This window comes from Sylvia atricapilla, chromosome 2, assembly GCF_009819655.1.
Source record: "Sylvia atricapilla isolate bSylAtr1 chromosome 2, bSylAtr1.pri, whole genome shotgun sequence".
Classification (NCBI taxonomy): Eukaryota; Metazoa; Chordata; class Aves; order Passeriformes; family Sylviidae; genus Sylvia; species Sylvia atricapilla.
The window spans coordinates 34,304,975-34,326,701 of NC_089141.1; the positions used below are offsets into that span (position 1 = coordinate 34,304,975).

Here is a 21,727-nt window from a genome sequence, read left to right on the forward strand (position 1 = left end):
GCCATCTCCAGGCTCACGATAACTGGCTCTCAGTGGTGTGAGACACTCATGGAAAGAACAATCAATGGATCAATGGGTTTTCCAGTCAGATCACCACCACCTTGAGGAACTGCTGTGTCCCTCTAAACTCCCCTACCAGCACACACTGTATTTTGCCTGGCTAAAGCAGATAGCCCCACTGGCCAGATGGCCTTAATTTCAGGGCAGCAAGAGGCAAGGCACTTAATTTCCTCTAATATTTTATCCACATGTGTTCATGCTTAAAGCTTGTGCTCAGGTGTTTTTTTTTTATTGTTTGGGGGGAGGGGGAGGGGGGGGGGATGTAGTTGATCTATTTTGTTTATTTTGATGTTTTCCTGCAGTTCCTAGACCTTGCTCTAACCTGACTTAGCAGCTAAACTAGAAGCATTATCTGCGATGGGAAAAAACATGTCTCTGCTGAAGTCAGTAGATGCTTATCATGTATTGTAAGTTTACTTTCATCAAATCAAAATACCCCAAACCCTGCTTATTAGCAGGATATGTCATCTTCTGTTTAAAATATCTGCTGAAAGAGAACTTGAAATTTAGTCAACTTGTAACAATTTCTGTGTTCTCACCAAAAGAGTCAGATTTGAAAGTTTAAATAAAAGTCAGGGTTTACGTAGGGTTTTTATACAGACCCCACAACTATTAATCCCCAAACCAAACAAACAAGTCTGAGGAAGTACTAAAGACATCTGCAATATTAATCTATTCTATTTTTGTTTTACTTAAATTCTTCATCAAACAGCTGCTAGATATTCTACTTCTATGAAGAGCGGACAAGCTCTAGGGATTTCTTTAGTGCGCCAGCAAGATACTTCACAATTTCCTTAAATGCTCTGCAAATCATCTCATAAAGACAAGTTTCATAACTATTTGCACAAGATATTTAACAAATCTTATTAGAATGTCATCATGTTAGATTTTGTTTTTATTGTATTTATCTAACAGTATGAACTTAGCTCTTGATGTCCTTACGTACTTTTTACTCAGGCAACCTTCCAACAATTTTTCCATTTTTTTAATGAAGTATTTCAGAATTTGGCCCCTAGGCTTTTCCTGTTACGGATAGTTTTATTTCTTAAGTTTACAGTGCAGGGCACATGTTACTCCATCATCTCCTTAAGCAGTACAAAATTTCTGGCTTAAAGAAGCTTAGAGCTAAAACTTCACTGCTAGACTGTTAAGATCTTCACCGATTTTAAATGAACCCTGGATTATCCTGGGATGAAGACAACTCTGGCTCTACAAAACACTAGTTTCCTTTCAAAAAAAGCAAATATGGTACTTCTGATGTTGTTTACACTGAGTATAAAATTTGCTGAGACTTTTCTGACAAGGAATCAGGCCCAAAAACATAAAATGTACAGATCAGGGCCACCCACCTTTTAATCCCATCATGTCTAAATCCAGATACCAAATGGACTTTAACAGAGATGCAGAGGTAGTGAGAAAAAACTCAGTGTACAAAAAGAAGCAAACCTAAACAAAACCCTTAAAAGTAGAACAACTACAATTAAGTAATAGCTCTGAGGCTTTCAAGTGCAGTACATAACTTGTCATGTACATTCAGAAAGCTCCCAGGTAATTCTTCTATCTAACCTGAGATGGCTAATGGATGTAAGAGTTTCTCTGGCTGAGATTCAATATTACTTTACTAATTTGGATACTAATCAAGCAAGTATTCTATAGCGGATCTGACTCTTTGCATATGCACACTTATCCTCTCCTAAAAATTCAGTTTCGCTTTGTTAAAAAATGCACCCATACCATCCTCCCTCTGGAGTTTTCTCACTCATACAGATCTGCGTGTGGACGGAAAGGAAGGAAGATGTTGCACTACAAATCCTCCTGATGTGATCTGCTTCAAATTAACCATCTGCTCAAAAATATGGAGAACCAGCAAAAGGGCAGAACTTCTTGGAGCTTTTTATTACCAGACTCTTCCACTTTCTATTTCAATTTAAAAGCAGATTAAATGCAGCACTAAAGCAGGGGAGGTCAGAGCACACTGTGACATGGGACAAAATTTCTAGTTTCAAAGAATGTTTCAAACTTCTTGCTGGCAGTAGTTGATCAGTGCCTAGCTGTTACCAGAACTGGGATAAAGATATTGAATGAAGAGCTAAATCTCTTTGGAGCATTTGAAGAAGCAGTTCCCCTGTTATTAATAAAGCACATATTTCATAAAGCTCTGGAGTCTCAAGGCTGGGATCTTCGGTGTGGCTTGTTTTGATTTTTTGCTTTTTATGTGTCACTTCTGAGCCACCTGTCTCCTTTATCTCATGAAGCTACCCATCAGTGAATATATATAAAATGTCTTATACAGACACAGGAAAAACTCAGCAAGTGTTTATGGAAGCTATCTGTGTTTAAACACCAACAAGAGTATCTTTAGATACATGTATGTGTCAACTGAAGAAAAAAAAAAAAAAAGGCAAGAAAGGAAACTTCAGCATATTCAGACTTTAGCTCCAAGGAGGAACCGCAGGCAAGACAGCAGCCAGTGACAGCCAAAACTGTCAATACTTTGGAATAATAGATTATTTGATGCTGCAATTATGGATGTTTATTGCAAAACAGAATTTTCCCAAACCAAACCTCAGATCAAAGGCATCTCCAACTTTAGATGGAGATGCCTCAGATCTTGTCCTTATTTCAAGGTCTGTTACAGTCTAAATTCTAAATGGAGTGATGTAATTATTTCCTACCTTCCTTCGCCACAAAAAAATCAACACTACTGAAATAACAAGGTTACCAAGCTTTATGAGCTGCTGGGAGTAGACACCAGTCTTTTGATAGCCAAGTGGTGCAAACTGCAGCTTTGAGTTTGTGCTTTGACTCAGTAGTGGATTCACAGAGACCTCACAACAGAACCCAGGACATCTTCTGAGGCACTTAAAATCTGCCAAACACAAGGCTATTTCCATGAGGCTTACTACTAATCAGTGCTTGCTAATGCCAGAAATTCCAGAAACACAGTAGAAAAAGTGACTTAAGATATTAACTTATATACTAAATAGGACTCTGCTTCTGATATCATTCATTAGGGAAAAAAAAAAAAAAAAAAAGCATGCAGTCATGGATTTATGCTGCTTCAAATCATCAGTAACAAAGTTAAGTGTCTGGAAAGAGAGGGAATTCAACATCAAGGTGAAAACATATGATGGAGACAGAAAAAAAAATGCCACTCTAAGGTCCTACAGGTTAAAACAAAGAGCAACCAGAATGATGTTGAAGGTAATGAACATTCTCCAAAACATAAAAAAAAAGACGACTTCAAGGTCTCTAAAGACTAATTTAGACAATTGCATTTAAATTGAATTCTACAGCATATGAGTTCCACATTTTCCTCCAAAAAGTGTAAAGAAATGTCAGTCTCAGGAAGCAGAGCATGTTTCTCTGGAAGGTCTGACCTCCAGACCATATCTTGCACTTAATCTGAAAGATAAATCTCTTTTAAAGAGTTCATCAAGGACAAAATACACAAAAATAATTTGTCCATTTACAAACACTCAACTAAAGTATTTATATACAGAATGTAATTCTCCTCACTACAGATGAAAATATCTTGTAACTGACTGTGTTCCGCTCAAATTCAATTCTAAGATGCAATAATGCCCTACCTAAAATATGTAAATTGGACATGAGGGCATGCAGGACTGAAAACGTGACTCACACTTTCTTACACAGCAAAATAACAGGTATGTACAGTTATGTGAAAAAAAAATCAGTGAAAAAAAATCATAAAACATGCTAAAAAGAAAACTTTTTGTGGAAATCAAATCAAAACAATGGAGCAATGAAGCCACCATAAAGTGAATAGCTCACTATGCACTACCTAGAACTGTCCAGCAGGTCACTCACAGGAATCTCAAATGCTGGGCATCTCTTCCTTACCTTTCCCAGACTTGCCAAGGACAAGGTGTCACACTAGTGAGTACAAAGTCACTGGTGAACAAAAAAACAGTAGAAACACAGTTCAAAAATGGAAATCACACTGGTCATGAGAGAAAACTGGTATTTCCAAGTGTCTGAATTTCAGAAGGTACAAGTGACACTACCAGAGGGTTGAGGAAGGTGATCCTCCTTTATTCAGCACTGGTGAAGGAACACTTCGAGACCTGTATCCTTCACTACAAGAGAGACATGAACATACTGCAGAGAGTCCAGACAAAGGCCATGAAGATAATGATGATGGGACCAGAACACATCTCCCACAAAGAAAGTTTGAGAGAGCTGTGACTGTTCAGCTCTCACTCCTGGAGAACAAAAGGCTCAAGGAGACCTTATCAATGTAAAGGACCCAAAAACAGGGTGCAAAAAGAATAAAGCCTCTTTATGCTCACTTGGTTACAATTCAGAGCTCCCTCTGGCTCTGAGCAAAACACATGGGAGCTTTGCCAGAGTGGAATGGGAGTGAGTTCAGGGCCTTTACACAGTCTCCCTGAGCATTCCTCCACCCTGGTGTTATGTAAGAAACCGAGCTAAATTGTAAATATTACACAATCTCAAAAAAGGGAAGGGACTAGTAAAATATCTCCAAGACTCCTTCATGCTGACTCACCCCTTCCATTCCCCTTAAGGTTATTACCCACATTTGGGAGTATAAAGATATGCCTGAAATGGTTATTTTTTTGTCTCTTAAGGACACTCTAGGCACAGATATTTCACCAGTGTGAACAAGACATCACATAGAGCCTAGAGACAGACCTTTTAGCATGGCCTGTTGCAATAGGACACAGGGTAATGGTTTTAAACAAAGAGAGTAGATTTAGAGTAGGGATAAGGAAGAAAAGTTTTAGAATGAGGATGGTGACACACTGGAACAGGTTGCCCAGAGAGCTGGCAGATGCCCTATTCCTGGAAACATTCAACATCCCTGAGCTGGATGAGGCTCTGAGCAACCTGATCAAGTTGAAGATGCTCCTGCTCATTGCAGTGGGGGTTGGACTAAATAGCCTTTAGAGGTCCCTTCCAACCAAAGTATTCTATGATTCTAAGCAGCACAAGAGTGCCAGGAAGAAGACTGTAGTCTTCTCCTCTGGCTCTGCTGCAGTCATTGCTGAAGTCACTGCTGCAGTGCACTTCCAGTACTTGAAGGACACACACCTTTCAAAAATTCCTTGCTGTGGATGACCTAAGCCCCCCACCACATCACCAACCTAGAAAAACACCCCAGGGATTATGATCATTTGACAAAAGAAGCAGCAGTAGTGTTCCAGCTTGCTTGGTAATTGCAAGCAGGTCAGATGGGAGCAGAAAAACAACTGAGTTAAGCTTTTGTCTACCCATTCTACAAGCATTGTCCCATGGCTGGCTAAATAACAAAAAAGCTTTCTAAGCAGAACATCAGCCCACAGCATACTCTCTGACCTAGAAGGACATGTGGAAATGTGTCCTTTGCTTAGGCTGGTTAAAAAGATTGACATAGATCTAGACACTTAGAATCCTCATTATGCTGTAGAAGTCATTTACCCAATGACAGCTTTTCTCCAGCAGACTTAATGTTGTAGCAAAATACATTTGTGGCAAACTACTCAGTGATAATTTAATATATTGTAATAGTTAGAATATATATGTGATCTTAAAGGATATGCTATTATGCTTAAGGATATCACTGCACTTAAAAGTGTAAAACATTGAGCATGAACAGAAATTCCCTGGTCTAGTATTACTTACATAAAATACAATGCATTGTGCATGAGTAGAAACTGCTAATTTTAATGTTAGATATTTAATACATGGTTGTAAAACACAAACTTTAATTTATCAACTACAATTACATACTGAAAATCTACTGCACTATATATAAACGACATATTTATGTTCACTAAGAAAACTCAAATTTACAAATTCATTTTCCATAGTTCCTAGCTCTACAAGTTCATGTGCAAAAATAATTTTTCATAACATACATTGTCATACTATGCCATTGCAGATACTGGATGAAATTTTCAATTCATGCAAGAAATCTGACATCTAATTCAACTTCATCTTATGACCTCACCCAGTAGGTCTGTGTCAGCAGTCTCTCCCCTGACAAAAACTCTCACCGCAACCAAGACAAATATTTTTTGGTGACATTACTTCTAAAAATTAAAACCACAAAATCCTTTGTTTTAGCAGTGTCCTAATACAAGACGACTAAATCTTTATAATAATTCCAGTTTCCAAACTGTGCATTTACTAATAATGATCAAATTATTACGATCATATTAATTTCAACTGAGATGGACAGTGAGAAATTAGGAACATGATGCCTTAAGATTAATGCCTAAGTAAGATGTGCCCACTGGTACAGCTCTATAGCTATATTAGGGCAAAATGAGTGGAAAGAACTACCTGAGACTTAAACTAAGTTCTTGAAATTTATGTTCTGATCACTAAGATAATAAGAAAATGTAAATAAATACTGACTAATCCATTCTGCATAAATTCATATATGCATGTAATTTTTCAGCATTCTATATCAAGTTAGCTTTGTGCACTATACAGTGGACAGTCTTAAAAAGTGACTACTTCCATTAACAACAGTTAAATAACACATTTCTCTGGTTTGTACTGGCAAATTGAATAGCCATGAAAACTTTGCAAAAGTGCCATTAATGCTTCACCAAGCTATACAGAGGCAGCTTCCCTTAAGTGAGATGCATTCCTAGATTTACAGAACAAAATAGATTTTAGGTAGAATTTAGTGCGGATTCCCCTGTGGCTCCTAGCTCAGCCTACAGATCAGTAAATTAACAAACTAAACTAAAACACCCCACAAACACAAAGAACCGAACCTCATTGTTTCCTCTGAATACCAGGTGGCATACAAATATCTCAATTGCTCCACAACACTAGCTATAACTCAGTAGGAATAAAGTATCAGTTATCGGTCCAAAGAAAGCAATTCAACATGAACAATAATCTCCACAGTCTTCCTGAAGAAGAATGTCCAGTTCAGGCAATCCAAAAGCATTTTCTCCCATCGGAAGGAAAAGGCTGCCACTAATACTCAACCTTAGACTTTGCTTTTGTAACAATATAGCCAGTCAGTACTTGATTTTTTAACAGAATCTACCATGTCTATGCACTATGTACTCCCAAAGAACTTCAGGTCCATTTATATACAACTGCATATTATTCCAGTCTGTCTCTGAAGGTTTCAGTTCCCATTCTGAACCAAATGAGTAAGTAGGAATCCTAACATTGTATGACCTCACTGGTATATCACTTTAAGTCATCTCTATGTAGATAAGATATATCTCTTAATATAAAATTAAAGCAGAAGACAATTTTAGATTTTTTTTAACTTGATGTTTTTCTAACTTTGAAAAATGCAGTCACAGAAATGTGTTCTCATTGAAAAAATAAAAGGTGGCAAAAGTTCATTACCATTTGTGCTCTTTCTGTATTAAGGTCTAGAAATATGGCTGAAAAACTTCTTTCAAAAAGAGTTTTCAAAATCAAATGGATTTTATTGATTATTATTGGTTTGCACTTATGAAAGACTTTGACAAAAGTTCCCATTACCTTTTTCTCAACAGTGGAGAAAATGAAATAGGTATTGAATACTGTCACACATAATAATCATGCCATCAGATTAATTGGTACCCTCATAAATAAAACATGAGCTCTGCTGGAGAGAATTGTCACCTTCAGAGAAACAAAGACTATTTGCTTACCAAATATAAATAAAAGAGAAAGTACAGAAAAGAACACTATTTCTTACCATTGTAAGAGTGAATGGATGGCTTTCCAGGGCAGACACTCTTGGACAGTGGAGAATAACATACTGAAATAAAATGGTAGAAAGGATACATTCAAAACATTCAGTGATGGGCTAGTACTCAAAAAGCGATAGTCATCCCTACAAATAATGTTACATGAAAGCAAAGTGATTTTTTTAGGGGCACATTAACTCACCTGACCAGGCCTTGCTTCAAAGTCATCTTTGATCATCCTGACCTCCAGGACGTTGGAGGGGTGGCTGATGACAGAGGTGATTGTGACTGGTTTATTGCTGCGGATGTAGCGGTACAGCCGCTCCACACAGTACAGGCACAGGGGCCCGGAAATCCACAACCACGTCTAGGGGACAACAAAAACATGCCACCTCTAAGACTTTTAACTGTTTTCTATTTTCAGAACTACATGAGTGTTTTTAGGATCTCACTTCACATCTAACATCCACGCCTCTCTCTGTACATGCAGAAACCCAAGAATGTCCTGGAGCCTTGATCAGTCTAACCAGCAGCATCACCCACAAGCATAAGCAATTTCAATTATAAAACTCATCAGGAAAAAAGCTAATGACCTCATTTGCTACCATGTTATTCTGAATTTATGTAGTTAGATTGCAGCTGGTTTCAGCAATGAAAGAAACAGTACTACACAGACCGGAGTACTATATAATTGGTTAACATTTATAGAAATATGCTGTCTAACTTGCAGTATTATTTGACTATTACCTTTGTATGGTCATCCCAGATTCAAGTAAAAACCTAAGAAAGCCGCAATCTTGTGCTAAAGAAATTATGTTGATACTGAACTAACATAAAATCATAGACAACAGAGAGAAATGGGCACTTCTGAATCACAATCCATTTGCTCCCATGGAAGATATATGCTAGACAGAAAACGCCTTGGAAATGCCCATTTCTCTGCCCTGATTACATGGGGAGTCCTGGGTGACTACTCCAGATGGAGACATTTGCAGCTGCTCAGCTAAACTCCATCCTAAGAGTCAATTACCATAAGCTTATGGCAGACTTATCTACTAATTCCACATCTGCTCAGTCATTCAAGCTGTGGCATTAAAGTTTCCCTCAACCCTTATCTATCTTCCCGCCCTTCCCAATTTCTAACATTACACATCCACATCTTTTGCAACTAGAAGAGCATTTACTTTCAATAAAAAACCCCTACAAGTTTCAGTAGCTTACAGCTTGTTTTTTGGTGTTTTGGGGGGGGGGGGGGGGGGGGTTTGTTTGTTTGTTTGTATTTTTTTTTAAACTTGGAATCACAATATTTCCAAATCGAAAAAAGCCCTAAATAGTGTTTCAAAGCCGTCACAAGAACACGGAATGGCCACTTCTTTCCATGACTCCTTTCCCATTAATGGCTCTAAAGCAGGCATCCTAAGCCCCTAAGAAGACTCCTTGCTGTCCTGTGGGTCATATGGAGCCATATATACACTGATGCTTATAATTCAGGAGTATTACCACATCAAAATACCAATCCAAAGAGCTTTGTTGGAGGAATTCAATGTAAAATTAACTGTTTCTCATTAGGATTACATGCTCCATAGAAAAGCGGGTTCCCAGTGCAGCTAGTAAAGGGGACACATACTGAACAGAAAACAATGATGACAATAACAAAGAAAAACTCCTGTGGGGTCTGTTATGGGACCATTTTGAATGGTGGGCCTTGGGCTCATGAACTCCAAATTTGCAAGCTTCCTCAGGCTACTTGCCAATATAGCCCAGCTCATCTTTTCTCAAAAGAAAAGAGAAAATTTTGGATGAAGAAAAAGCTGCTGCCACAAAGCATAAAGAAACAAAAGGAAAATGGAAAACAGAAAAAGAAAAGGCTTTTCTGTCCCCACTGTCATCATACTCATTTAGCCATGCCGTATATAAAACAAGCCTGTCTGCAAACAACAGACTATAAAAGCCAAACCACAACCAACTGCAACCCAGAAATGAGTATTAGGACTCGCATCTGCATGTGAAAAAGAGAACAAATGAAGCTTGATTATTTCAATTAACTACTGCCACACAACGCTTACAAAAGGACCTTACGAAATGTTATATAAATGTTTGCTCTAAAATGCTACGCTGCAAAGTCACATTTTTAGTAGGATCAATACATCTCTTATGGTGTTGTTCAAAAGAGAACACTACAGCCAATCTCTTGACATTTCTTCATCCCCCCTGTTCTATGCAGCACATTGTAATGCACTTTAGGGTTAAATACAGATTGTTTTTTCCCCCCCAAATCTTTGAATGCCTCAGAAGGTTTTAATAATATTTTCCATTATTAAAACATCTGGTCTGGAAAAGCAATAATTAGTGGTTATGGCTGACTGAAAGGCTTGGCATGGCTTTTAATACCTGAAATGTCGGATCATACAGACCTCTGGGAAGTGAGACTGAAACTTGGGTTCCTCGGAACAAACTCTCACAAAGCTATTTTGTACAAAGGGTTCTGGTACTGGTAGGTCCTCTGGGAAGGGCTCAGTAGTATAGTCAGGGAACAGCTCTTCAAAAGCCTTTGGCACAGTCAGATTCTGTCGGAGTGTTTTGTTAGGATTAAAGCAACCAGGAGGGTGTTCCTCTAAGTTGGTCTGGTACTTGAGCACTCCCCTACAGGAAAATAACAATAATAAAGACACCAAAGTAACAGTAAATAACAAACAACTTATTTTCATTCGGAGAGGACTTCAGAAAGCAGTCATAAGCCTCATCTTCTGTTAGAAATTTTATTCCATTTGCCTTCAGGACTTTCAATGAGACTGAAACTTCGCAACAATAGAGCCTTCTGTCACTAGAGGCAAGGTTTAACTTTTCCAGCTCACTTGGCACTTCCCACTGAACAGCCTCAAGCCTGACACTGCTCGAAAAGAAGAAAATATTGTGTGGGCCTTGAAAAAAAATAAATAATCACATTTCCAATTCAATCACAGACAGGCTGTTTTCACTCATCCTCCCTACAGTCAGCAAGCCCTGATTTTAAGGCAATCCTGCAGCAGAAGTGGCCTAAGTTGCCAAATCACAAACTGTGGGAATGTTCCCACTACTTGGTGTTTATCAGGTTTGCACACAAACAGATAGAAGTAAAAAAGAAAGTCCTGCATGGTAGCCAAGGAACCTTCCTTGCAAATTATTTTATGAGGTCCATTCTTATTTTCTTATTTCTCAAGCTAAGTTAAATTTACAGTAAAATGAAGTAAGAACTTTGAAGTTGCGGTTAGAAACTCTGAAGAAAGAATTGGAAACCTGAGACACTCTTGGATATCTCAGCACATGAATGAATCACTGAAAACAGGGAAGAACAGATAATAGTAGTCATAAATTTCCTCAGAAGTACTACTTGTTTCCAAATCTAGATTTGATGACAGTAAAACCGCAAGAAAGAATATTAAAAACAAAAAAACGCTGAATGACACCTGTAGAGGATGGTGTTGGGTGGGAAATAAGGCATACTGAGACAATGCCCTCTGAGCGCCAAGTGCCTTATTGTGGAAGTTCAGCTCCAGTATACAATCAAACATAAGGGCAGGTGCTCCCCCCTCCTCTCCTCAACATACACACGGTAGCAACAGACTTTAATTCAGAAGAAAGACAACTCGGACACCTGCAGTATTCCCAACCTAAATGGGCTCTGACAGGCTACTGGCAATCTTCCCTAGAAAAATGCAGTCCTGACAGCTAGTAACAAGCTTCCTACATGGTCCAGTGAATCATGTCAGCTTGGAAGTTAAGCCTGCTCACTCTTAAATTCCACATCTGACCCTGCAAGAATCATTTGGGAAGTGTCCTTGCACCTACACCCATGCTTCTGCCTGCATTTATTGCTCAATCATGCCTATCACTTGCATCTGGCATCACTGCTGGTCACCACATATTGGCAAAGCGACAGACACCCCCAGCATTATGCTAGTTCCCTGCTTCATGAATATTATGGTGCCTCATGGAATTAGCTGGAAGTCAAAGCTCATGCAAAATTTTTCCAGTGAACCTTGTGTGCCTGCCTGCCAGCAACTCCCACAGCTTCTCTCTTCTCAGCACATGTCGAAAGAAGATTGCCTTTGAGAAGCTGCAAACACGAGCATCCCCTCCAGTGATCTCTGGTTTATTTAACCTATTACAAACATGCTAACTGAGAGGCAAACAGGGATGGCAAAGCTGCCTGTTAACAGCAGCTCAATAACTCCCATTTCTGAAGCTGTCAAGGAAAAGTCAGTCTTACACACCCAGGATCAGTGCCCAGAAAGGTTGAGTTCTGCACTGAGCAAATGAACCAGTAACGTATGACAGATGAATCACATCACTGTATATATTGCTGAGAAGTGTTTGGCTGCCTGAAGGATACTGTAAGAACATACCTACAACAGTTTTAAACAAAACAAGAATCCAGCAATACTGTGGAAATACTTTACTCCTAAGAAATGTAAAACCTCAGTCAACTTGCCTGCACAGTTCAGCCACAGGAGACACTTTGCTCTTCACAGTAACTGGCTATGTGTCTGCAACTCTCTAAGACATCCTACCCAGGAGTAATTTAGGCTCCTAAGCATGAATATTTACACTTCCTTTATTTTCAAAAGAGATCAAAGAATTGTTTAGGTTGGAAAACACCTCTAAGATCATAAAGTCCAACCATCAACACAGCACTGCCATGTTTACCAACAAACCATGTCCCTAAGCACTGCATCTCTTAAATACCCCCAGGAATGGTGACTTTATTGCTTCCCTGGGCAGCCTGTTCCAGGGCCTGACAACCCTTTTGGTGAAGAATTTTTTTCCTAATGTCAAATCTAAATCACCCCTCATGCAACCTGTAGCCACTTTCTGCTGATCTTATCACTATCACTAATGGAGTCAGTAATCAGCCCAGTTCACCTGAATGCAGATCTCTGAAACAGCAAAATACATGAAACATCCTTCAGGCTCTACTGCCTGTATTTATCAGAATTCATTAGATCATAATGGGAAAGACATGGAGAAAACATGTAGAGACCTGCATTTAGGCATCTTAAAGTTGAACTGACTCCCACTCTCCATGACTCATTCCTCTCCCACTTCTGACACTCAGTTCTTTCAGATTTGCACTGAATACCTTTATAATTCAATGCTAAGGAGGCTGTGTATCAGAATACGCCTGTTCAATGCTTGCTGTGTAACTGCAGCCTTGGTTTGCAAACTTGGTAAATGGAACATGGTCAGGAAAACAATGGGAAAAGCATAATATTGTGAAGGAGATTAATTAAACTGGACATGAGAAATACCCCTAAAGCAATCACTGGAACAGATTGCCTAGGGAGGTTGGAGGATCTCAGTCACCAGATGTTTTAAAGAATTTGACAAAGACATGTCAAGAATAATTTAGAAAAAGTTCATTCTGGCCTAGGATGGAGAGAACAGGTTAGATCCATCTTCCCCAGCTATAAACAAGTGCTATGCCATTGACAAAAACAAACAAACAACAACAAAAACGCAAACAAATCCCCGAAACAAAAAATAACCTCCTCCCAAAAAAAACCCCAAAGAACCCAAATAAACTCAGAGAACTGGAATTGTGTCCAGGAAGTTTCAATTGTTTTGAACTCATCATTTCTCAAACAGCATATTTTATTCAACAACGTATTCTTACCATGATCTTGCTAGGCCTAATTCTCTTTCCACATTTACTTAAAGCAGCAGGATCTGTGACAGATTCAAGCACCCTGTGTTTCAGGAGATATTTGATGACATGAAGAAATAAACCTCATTCAAATACACCTTCCCTTCTCTACAGTCTGCATCTACATCCACAGAGGAAACTTCAGGGATATTAATGGAACAAATTTTCACAGAATCATAGAATAGTTTGGGTTGGAAGGAACCTTTAAAGGTCATCTATCTCAACCCCCAATCCACGCAGTCATATGCCATAACTTCTGGAAGATGCTTTACCTTGCAACAGAGCTCAGTTTTGTGCCTGATACTGATCTGACCATCAGCTTCATGGCACATAAACACTGGTCTGAAGCTTGTGAAAAGAAGAAAAACTAGCAAATTTTGTAAGCAATGAAAAAGAGGTAATTAGAGAGACGCCATTCCTCCTCTCTCCTTTGGAGTCAAAAAGGAAGGCAGAAAGGAATATGCAAGTGATGAGCAACTTGGCTTCATATTCTTGTCTCAGCAAACAGGTAAGAGGGGGCAGAAAAAGAAACTATATTTTCTTGATTTCTCACTATACACTAAGCAATGGAAATGCAAAAGGAATAAGCTTGAAAGTGAAGAAGTTTGGGGTAGTTTGCTATAGCACACACAAATCTCCAAGCTACACCCTGATCTTTCTTTAAACACACACCAGAGTACAATGTCTTGTCCCAAAGTTGGTCCACTGTGCTCAAGCAAGCTCAAGAAAGGCAGCAATCAAGGAAACTGCTCTTTCTGGTTGTGCCTCAGGAAAAAGAAAAGTATTTTCCATTTACTTACCCAGAAACATGCAGCATCAGCAGCATATAGAAGACAAAGAAAAGGTTGTGTGTATACCAGAAGATGTCATAGTTTGAAACCCTGAAAAGAACAAAGCATGGTTGAATGCTATTTCAACTCAGATGGAATCACTGCTAATTAAAAGCAGACCTGTGCACATAGGACATCATTATACACTTCACACTCACGCAAAATAGTCAAAGCCCAGAATGTTTTCCTACAGGCACATTGTACTTGCACACAATTAAGTGTTGAGAAGAACAAGTGACTGACACAGAAGTAACAAGCTGAGAAGGAGAGGTAAGGGTGTAGAAGTACAGAGCCAGGACAGAGAACTCTTCTGGAACTGGAAGACTTGACTGCTTTCACAGGTCCTAGTTAAGGATCTGCACAAGATCCTTACAGCTGGAATAGCTCTTCCACCTCCAGTCTCAAAACTCAACCTCCTTACATGTCACCTTGCATTCTCCCTGTCCCAACACAGTTTAATATTTCACTAAGGCTGCAGCACACAAACAGGTAGCATGGACAGCAGCAGAAGGGCCAGCAGGACGGGTAAAAACCTTGTGAGGGTACAGAGTGGAAGGAGATACAGAGCAAGGAAACAACAAGGAGAATTTTCATTGCAGGAAGCCACATGCATTACTGCTGCAGGACTGATTGTCTTGGGAGAAACAAGAACAACATTATCACTGTGAGATCAGGAGAGGTGAAGGAAGAAGAGCACTTCCTTTAATCAGTAATTTTCTAGACAATGTAAAAAAAACACCCAGACCAAAGAAAATACCTATCTGGAACTGTTTTCTGTTAAATTTGTTTGGTTTTTTTTTTTTTTTTTTTTTGAGTAAAACAGTTACCAACAAACAACCAAATGGCTAAAAAAATACACTACTTCACAGCACACAAACACACCTCTCACACTACACAGCATGGTAGGAGAGACCCCTCTAAAACCAAAAATCCTACCCTCATTCATAAACAAAAACAATTAATAAATTTAAAAATCTTTAGCTCTGAGAACATGGTTTAAGAAGCTATTCCTCTGATGCAGCTAACTTTTTTTTTTTTCCAGAACTTTTTCCCTCCTATGGTCTTCTACACAACCAGATCACTGTTTTTCCTTCAGTAAAACTGAAACACATACAACATTTGTTCCTGTAAATAGAGGATTCATTTGCTTTCTTTCTCAACAGAGGAAAAATAACTTTGATAATCCAAGGGCAACCAAAATAAAATCCAAGGCAGCAAAGTAACAAGGCAGGAAACAAAGGGGGGAAAAAAGGAAGCAAAGGAAGGAGTACAGCAATAGCAAGGGGCTCTGAAATCCCCCTCCACCCTGCCACTCTTCCCCCAGTCAACACTATGTTAACACTTTTTCCTCCTTGAGGCTGCTCAAGCCTTTTCTAACTCCCCACTCCCTGGGAGGCATTTCCATGCAGTCACTCATCAGCATCTATGAGGAGTTGTGAGAGTTATCATCAGTAAGGGGAAAATAAGAACAATGGTGTGCAGAGTGGAAGCTCAAGTGAAAGACACAAAGGGAGTAAAATTTACCCTCTGTCTCAAAACCAGTCACAGAATCCAAGATCGGCCTTAAAGATGGTCTAGGTTGAACCTCCATACCATGAGAAGGGACAAGGACAGGTTTTGGAGCTCTGCTTTAATTTGGTTTCATGCTATAATACCAAAAACTGCACACTGAATATTTTATTGGTTCTTGAGCACGTTTTTCAGAATGCACCAATTTTTCAAAATTTCAGTGATGAAAAGTCAATTCCTGGACTGCTTCCGACACGTTGCTTTCAACAGCTAATTATTGTTACTGATTAAAATTTCTGTATACTTCTTTCCTGAAAACATCTAAATGTCAGCTTCCAGCTCATTGAGCATTTTATTCTTCTTTCAGCACTCCTACACATATCTCTACTATAAAATCCTGGTTCTTCACATGTATCAAGTTGCCCTAAATGTGAGCAGACCCTCTGAACCTCACCTCCTTAAATTATAAGGGTATGTAAATCCTTGAACCTCTTACCACGAAGTGTATTTTCCAACACTGTAATAATTACATATTTCTTACTTATATCCTTAAGCTGTGTATCCTACAGATACATACAGCATTCCAATATAGTCAATAATCTTCCTATGATACACATAAATTTTTATAGCTCTTCAGAACATTTACCTTTTTTTTACATTCTTAGGGCTTAAAATAGACATTCACAGAATGGATGCATTTCTTAGGAATGCAAAATCCTGAAAATTTGAGGCAAGTTGAATATTTAATTTTGGTTAACCTATTTTGGAACTTTGCAGATGAAGACGTGCAAGAGTCAATTTACTGAGAAATGTAAAGGGAAATTTGTCATGTTTTAAAGGGACACACTAAGCAATACAGTTCTAGAAAAATATTTTTAATCCTGTTACAGACAGTTTTGAAAAGGAAGATATATGTGGTAGTTTCAAAGATGAAATTGAAGACTAGAATATTTGGTTACAAAAACAGATGGCACTGCAGCACCTTATTTTTGATGTTCTTTTAAACACGTAACTTTCAAATCTTAAACATCATTAATTTTAAAGTTGGCAGAAATGTCAACATTTATTGACAGGATTTATTGTGTTTTCTGATAACTTCATAACTCTACTGAAAACAACTACTGAACAAAAAATGTTGGTGTAATTCTCAGGTATGACATGGCAAAAATGTAGAACATTTTTCAACTAATAACCACTTTCCCTTTTTAAAACATTAGTAGCTAACTCAGTCATTCTAATACTTATTTGCACAGTTTACTGAAAAGACAGGAAAATAGAGGTATACTCATGCATAGAACAATTTCGGGAAGAACATATAAAGGAAGAAATCATTAAGCAGGTCAGTGTGCAAGAGCAGATTAGGGCTGAAATCCAAGACTATAACAGCCTCTGAAATATTTTTTTAAAAGCTCAGTTCCTGATAGACAGTGAACATTTACAATTAGCTTTCCTAAAACTGTACTGCATGCTCAGCCATCATAGGGCACACATGAGAATCCACTGGGAAAGAGATTGAAAAGGGACAGAAAGATGCATGCAGCAACTTGTTTCCTTAGGAGTAAACACTATAATAAAGACACGCTTGAGCTCTATGCTGGAGGGAAAAGCCAGGATAAAATTCCCAAGTAAGAATTATTGCTAGGGTAACATGAGATGCTGATTATCTCTTTTGGGGCTTTGATTCTGCTGGCTAGATAGCAGAAAGCTGGGAAAGTATCTGCACTTACAGCAACTGTGGAAGGAACTAAAAAGCATGTAACTTCAAAAGATGTTGCACGAACCCCAAAATTATTTCCAAGAATGTCTACAACTACATATATTTTTCTAAGTTTCCCAATCACTAATACATTATGTTTTTCTAATTTAATTTGGCCTCGAATAAGACAGGACTTTGTTCTGGCTCAATGTTACAGAGTAAAGTAATAGTTTTGTTTTTCCATCTTCCCAAAACTTTCTTTTGCAAGTAGAGCCATCTGTGTGGACCATGTAATGTGCAACCATGTTATATCCAGTACAGCAGCTTAATCCTGCACTTCTGCAGCTTGCAGTACCTCTCAAAAGTCTCAGCCCTGGAAGAAGCCTTGTCTACTGAAAATGTGCAGGTGTTTTTTGAACTACTTTCTCAAATCACAGGATAACATTGCCAGGTAACATAGCTACTCAGGAAAGAGATTAGTTCAACAAGGTTCATAACCACATATCTAATTCACATCAGTGGAGCACCATTAATGTTTGAAGATACATAAGTAATATATCCTTCCATGTTTGTTGAATTGAGGTGATGCACTTACACAGACATGCTGTGAATTCGACCTCTGCAAAAACGAAGGGTTTATTTTTACCTGTTCAGTTGCAGAATTCAAGCCTTAAAAAGACTTCAGCATTGGGCTAGACCCCCCCCCCACCCCCAATGTACCAGTCTTTCATGTTTCATGGGTCCTATCATATGTGTTCATTAATGTTGGTAGAGAATGTCAACCAAACTTTGGAAATCTCAGCAGCTGCTCTGAGCCAACACTGCATTGCTGTTTGCTATGTTTTAATTCATATTAAAAGGAATATATCTGACAACCAGAAGCAGAGCTCTTAAAAGCAACATTCAGTAGCATAATTTTGTGTCTGTTTCATTGATGACAATTTGGGGTTTTGGGGTGGGGTTTTTTTGGGTTGGATGTTTTGTTACTTTTTTTTTTTTTTTCACAATATATTGTTATAATTAATTGGTGAAAATAATTAAGGTAGCAATAGTATCTTATTTTTTCTTCCATTGGACTTAATTTATGCACTGGACAGAACCTCCCATATGCTGAGTTTACTGCCTCCCCTACAACCAGGAATAAAAACCATTTAAATTTGTAAAGGTCCACACTTTTAACTCAGCACACTCATTAAACAGTATTTTTTAGAAGACAATTCAATCAGGTCCTATAACTATTTTCATACAAAATTCACTGCGCTAATTTTACTGCAAGCTAGGTAAAAAAAAAAAAAAAAAAAAAAAAAAGACAAGAAAAACTGGTGCTTTTAACATTTTTAACATTCTAGTCAGTAGCAGAATATGATTAAGGAAATGTCACTTTTCAGCATAATGATCAGATTACATCTTACCTGATGGCATATGTGGAAGCTGTAAACATTAGGAACAATACTAACACCATAATGACTCCAGTCACACCTGGAACTAAAAGGGACATAACTTACATTTGAACGGTGAAGAGGTATACTTGTGTACTATGATCTTTTAAGAAAGTAGAATTAGACATACAAATCATGATTCAATCAAACTCTGGAATATATCTCTTGAGGATAACTCATGTATCAAACCAGATGAGAAAGAAGAGTTCTTGTGCAATTTTCCACCTTCCCAAAGAAAAATACCTTTTTCCTTGCATTTCACCATGCATCACAATTTCATATTTGTCTTTGCTCCTGTCATCTTTTGCTTGTGACATCTGTGTCTAAGCAGGTAACTAAGAACAAATGCTGTCTACTTGCAAGACTGACTGTGCAAGTTTCTGTCTCTTTTTTATTCCAAACACTACACTCTGTTGATCATGACAATTAAAAACCTGTTCAGGGACAGAATTTCAAGAAAATCAATTTCTATGCAAGCTGTTACTACAATTTTTTGCCAACCCATTTCATTCCGGAATGGGGAAGAGCCTGAAATTACTCTCCATGGTATTGTATCACGCTTGAAATTGTTGCCCATAGAGTAAGGTCTATGAGAGTGACCTGCAGCCGGGACTTGGGAAGCAAATGTTAAAAATATTAACTATTTGACTCATCTGCTCAAATGAAAACTTGTACCAGAACTAATTTATCCTCAGGTCTTTTTTAAGTCAAAGGAGAGAATCTCAAATCTTTCCTTTTTATAGACTTCTCAATATCCACTTATTGAAAAGTCTGATACCCAAAATCTGACACACCACAACTCACTCCTCCGTTTTTTACAGCCCTACAATCAATGGAAGCTTTGTCATGGCCTGCATAAAAAAAACCACTTGATTTCCTTCCTTCATGGAAAGACTGCAATTAAAAGCAGTTGCAGTAATAAAATATGCATTCTGTCCACTGCCTTCTTTTTAATTTCTTTTTTCTCAATCTGATTTGACACATAGCACGCAATGAATGTCAACTTTGAACAAATACCGCCAATGCAATTGCAGTACTGCATTTGATTCAGCTTCCTACACTGTTATTCAAGCCAGAGGTCACCTTTTATGTCCAGTGTTTCAATTATCTTCTCCATCAAACTGAAATCACTCAAAGTCTTGCCCCAATTTATCAGTTCATTTTTAGTGCTTCTCTGCCCTGTCCCTGACTCTCTTTTGCTCCATTAAGTATAATCTTGAATACTTGTTCCTCCCAGTCTGCCTCACACCCTTATACAAGGAGGTTATTTCCTGGACTAATCTGAAAAGCCATCATCACTCTATAAATCCTTCTAATTCCTTATTTCTTCTGTTTGCTGTGCTGAACTGTCTGGGAAGAAACCAGGGGTTTTTATGCTTGTTTGCACAGCTACCAGTGCAGCAAAATCTCGGTCCCTGCCTGGGACCTTCAGCACAAATAGTTCACAATAATTACAGGTCATTAGGACACAGAGTGAAGAGAGTAATTTTAAATTTAGGACAACTCTGACCTCAATTTCTGTCAGTTCACTCTCTCCCTTCCTCTACTCTCAATTGATCTAAATCTTCCCTAGGGTTTTTGGGAATTGGTACATCAGCCGCTAATTTCAGAACACCTATTGGGATTGACATACCTAGAACCATTGCTGTCTGTTCATAGATTTCATTTGACTGTGCCCTAAATGCTGCCAAGTCAGGATTTTGTGGTTTGATCCAAATAAGGGCGAAAGTGTGATGGCATCAGGAAGGAACTTTATCTGCTTATGAAGCACTACAGCTCAGACTGGCACCTGCCCCTCCATACCCAAACATTGCTCCCTTCTAAATTCCTGCTCGCAAAATGTCTTTGCTTATTCTGTATAAGTGCAGAAGCCTGATTCCCATGTAACAGTTTAGATTGCTCAGAAACCCAACCATCCCTTTAATAAACCAGATGACGCATAAAGACTGTTTAGCTGTTATGCTTCTTTTTCTAAAAATTGGATCATTTAGGAATTTGGCTTTAATTTTAGGGAGAATCTCTGTTTGAAACTAATGGATTTCTGCTGACTCATCTGTACAACAAAAGATTTGAAGATGCTGCTTATCCTACTACTGCCCTTATGTAACTCCTGCCTCCTGACTACTGGACAAGCAAATCCAGGTTCTACCAACACAAATAACACAACTCCGGAGAGCTGAGGTACAACAAATGGAACATGCCAATACAGGATCAAAAGAAGTTTTGTCTGCAGACTGATGATGATAAACAGCAAACTTTTCTCATTCAGTTTTGCAGGACTTACCAGTCGCAAAAAGTAGTTTCCGTGGATCCTAAAAAACAGACAAGCAAAAAACAAAATCAACATATGGTATTTTATATCTATAATATGAATAATTTTATAATAAGTAGCCCATGAAGCTCACACACTTTAAGACATATGCAGTCCCTAAGCCTGGAAGCAGGAATGGATTTGTTATTTGGTAACAGTTTACATTGATGCTATTCAACAAAAACTAAACCTTTAGCCTTTGCATTCCTCCAGCAAAGATACTTCTGATCTATAATCTGGATTCAGATAATTTTACAGATAATTGTTTTTTGAAAGCTTAACTTTATTTAATTACTTCATCCGTTTGGGAGGACAGAGTGGAGCAGAAGAGGGAGAGGTTTTGAATTTAAATGTAAGACAAGAGGCAAGCATTTTACTGCCAACTACATCACCAAGACATTTGCAGTGGATCCTAGTGAAGCAAGACTGAACACAAAGGATCTGACAGATGTTCCTGTGTCCTTCACCACATGTGAAAGGAAGAGAGGATATTTCAACATCAGGGAAACTGCCTCATTTCCCC

General features: G+C 38.4%; 1 protein-coding gene across 1 annotated transcript in view; it reads right to left on the reverse strand.

Moving 5' to 3' along the window:
• Positions 1-21,727, reverse strand: part of NOX4 (NADPH oxidase 4) — a 100,708-nt gene that overhangs the window by 65,849 nt on the left and 13,132 nt on the right. The window contains exons 6-11 of the mRNA XM_066341298.1: positions 21,178-21,205; positions 18,867-18,939; positions 14,220-14,300; positions 10,151-10,379; positions 7,939-8,103; positions 7,745-7,807 (exon numbers count right to left, since the gene is read on the reverse strand). Coding sequence (XP_066197395.1) covers positions 7,745-7,807; positions 7,939-8,103; positions 10,151-10,379; positions 14,220-14,300; positions 18,867-18,939; positions 21,178-21,205 — 639 coding nt within the window. The remainder of the gene's footprint in view (positions 1-7,744; positions 7,808-7,938; positions 8,104-10,150; positions 10,380-14,219; positions 14,301-18,866; positions 18,940-21,177; positions 21,206-21,727) is intronic.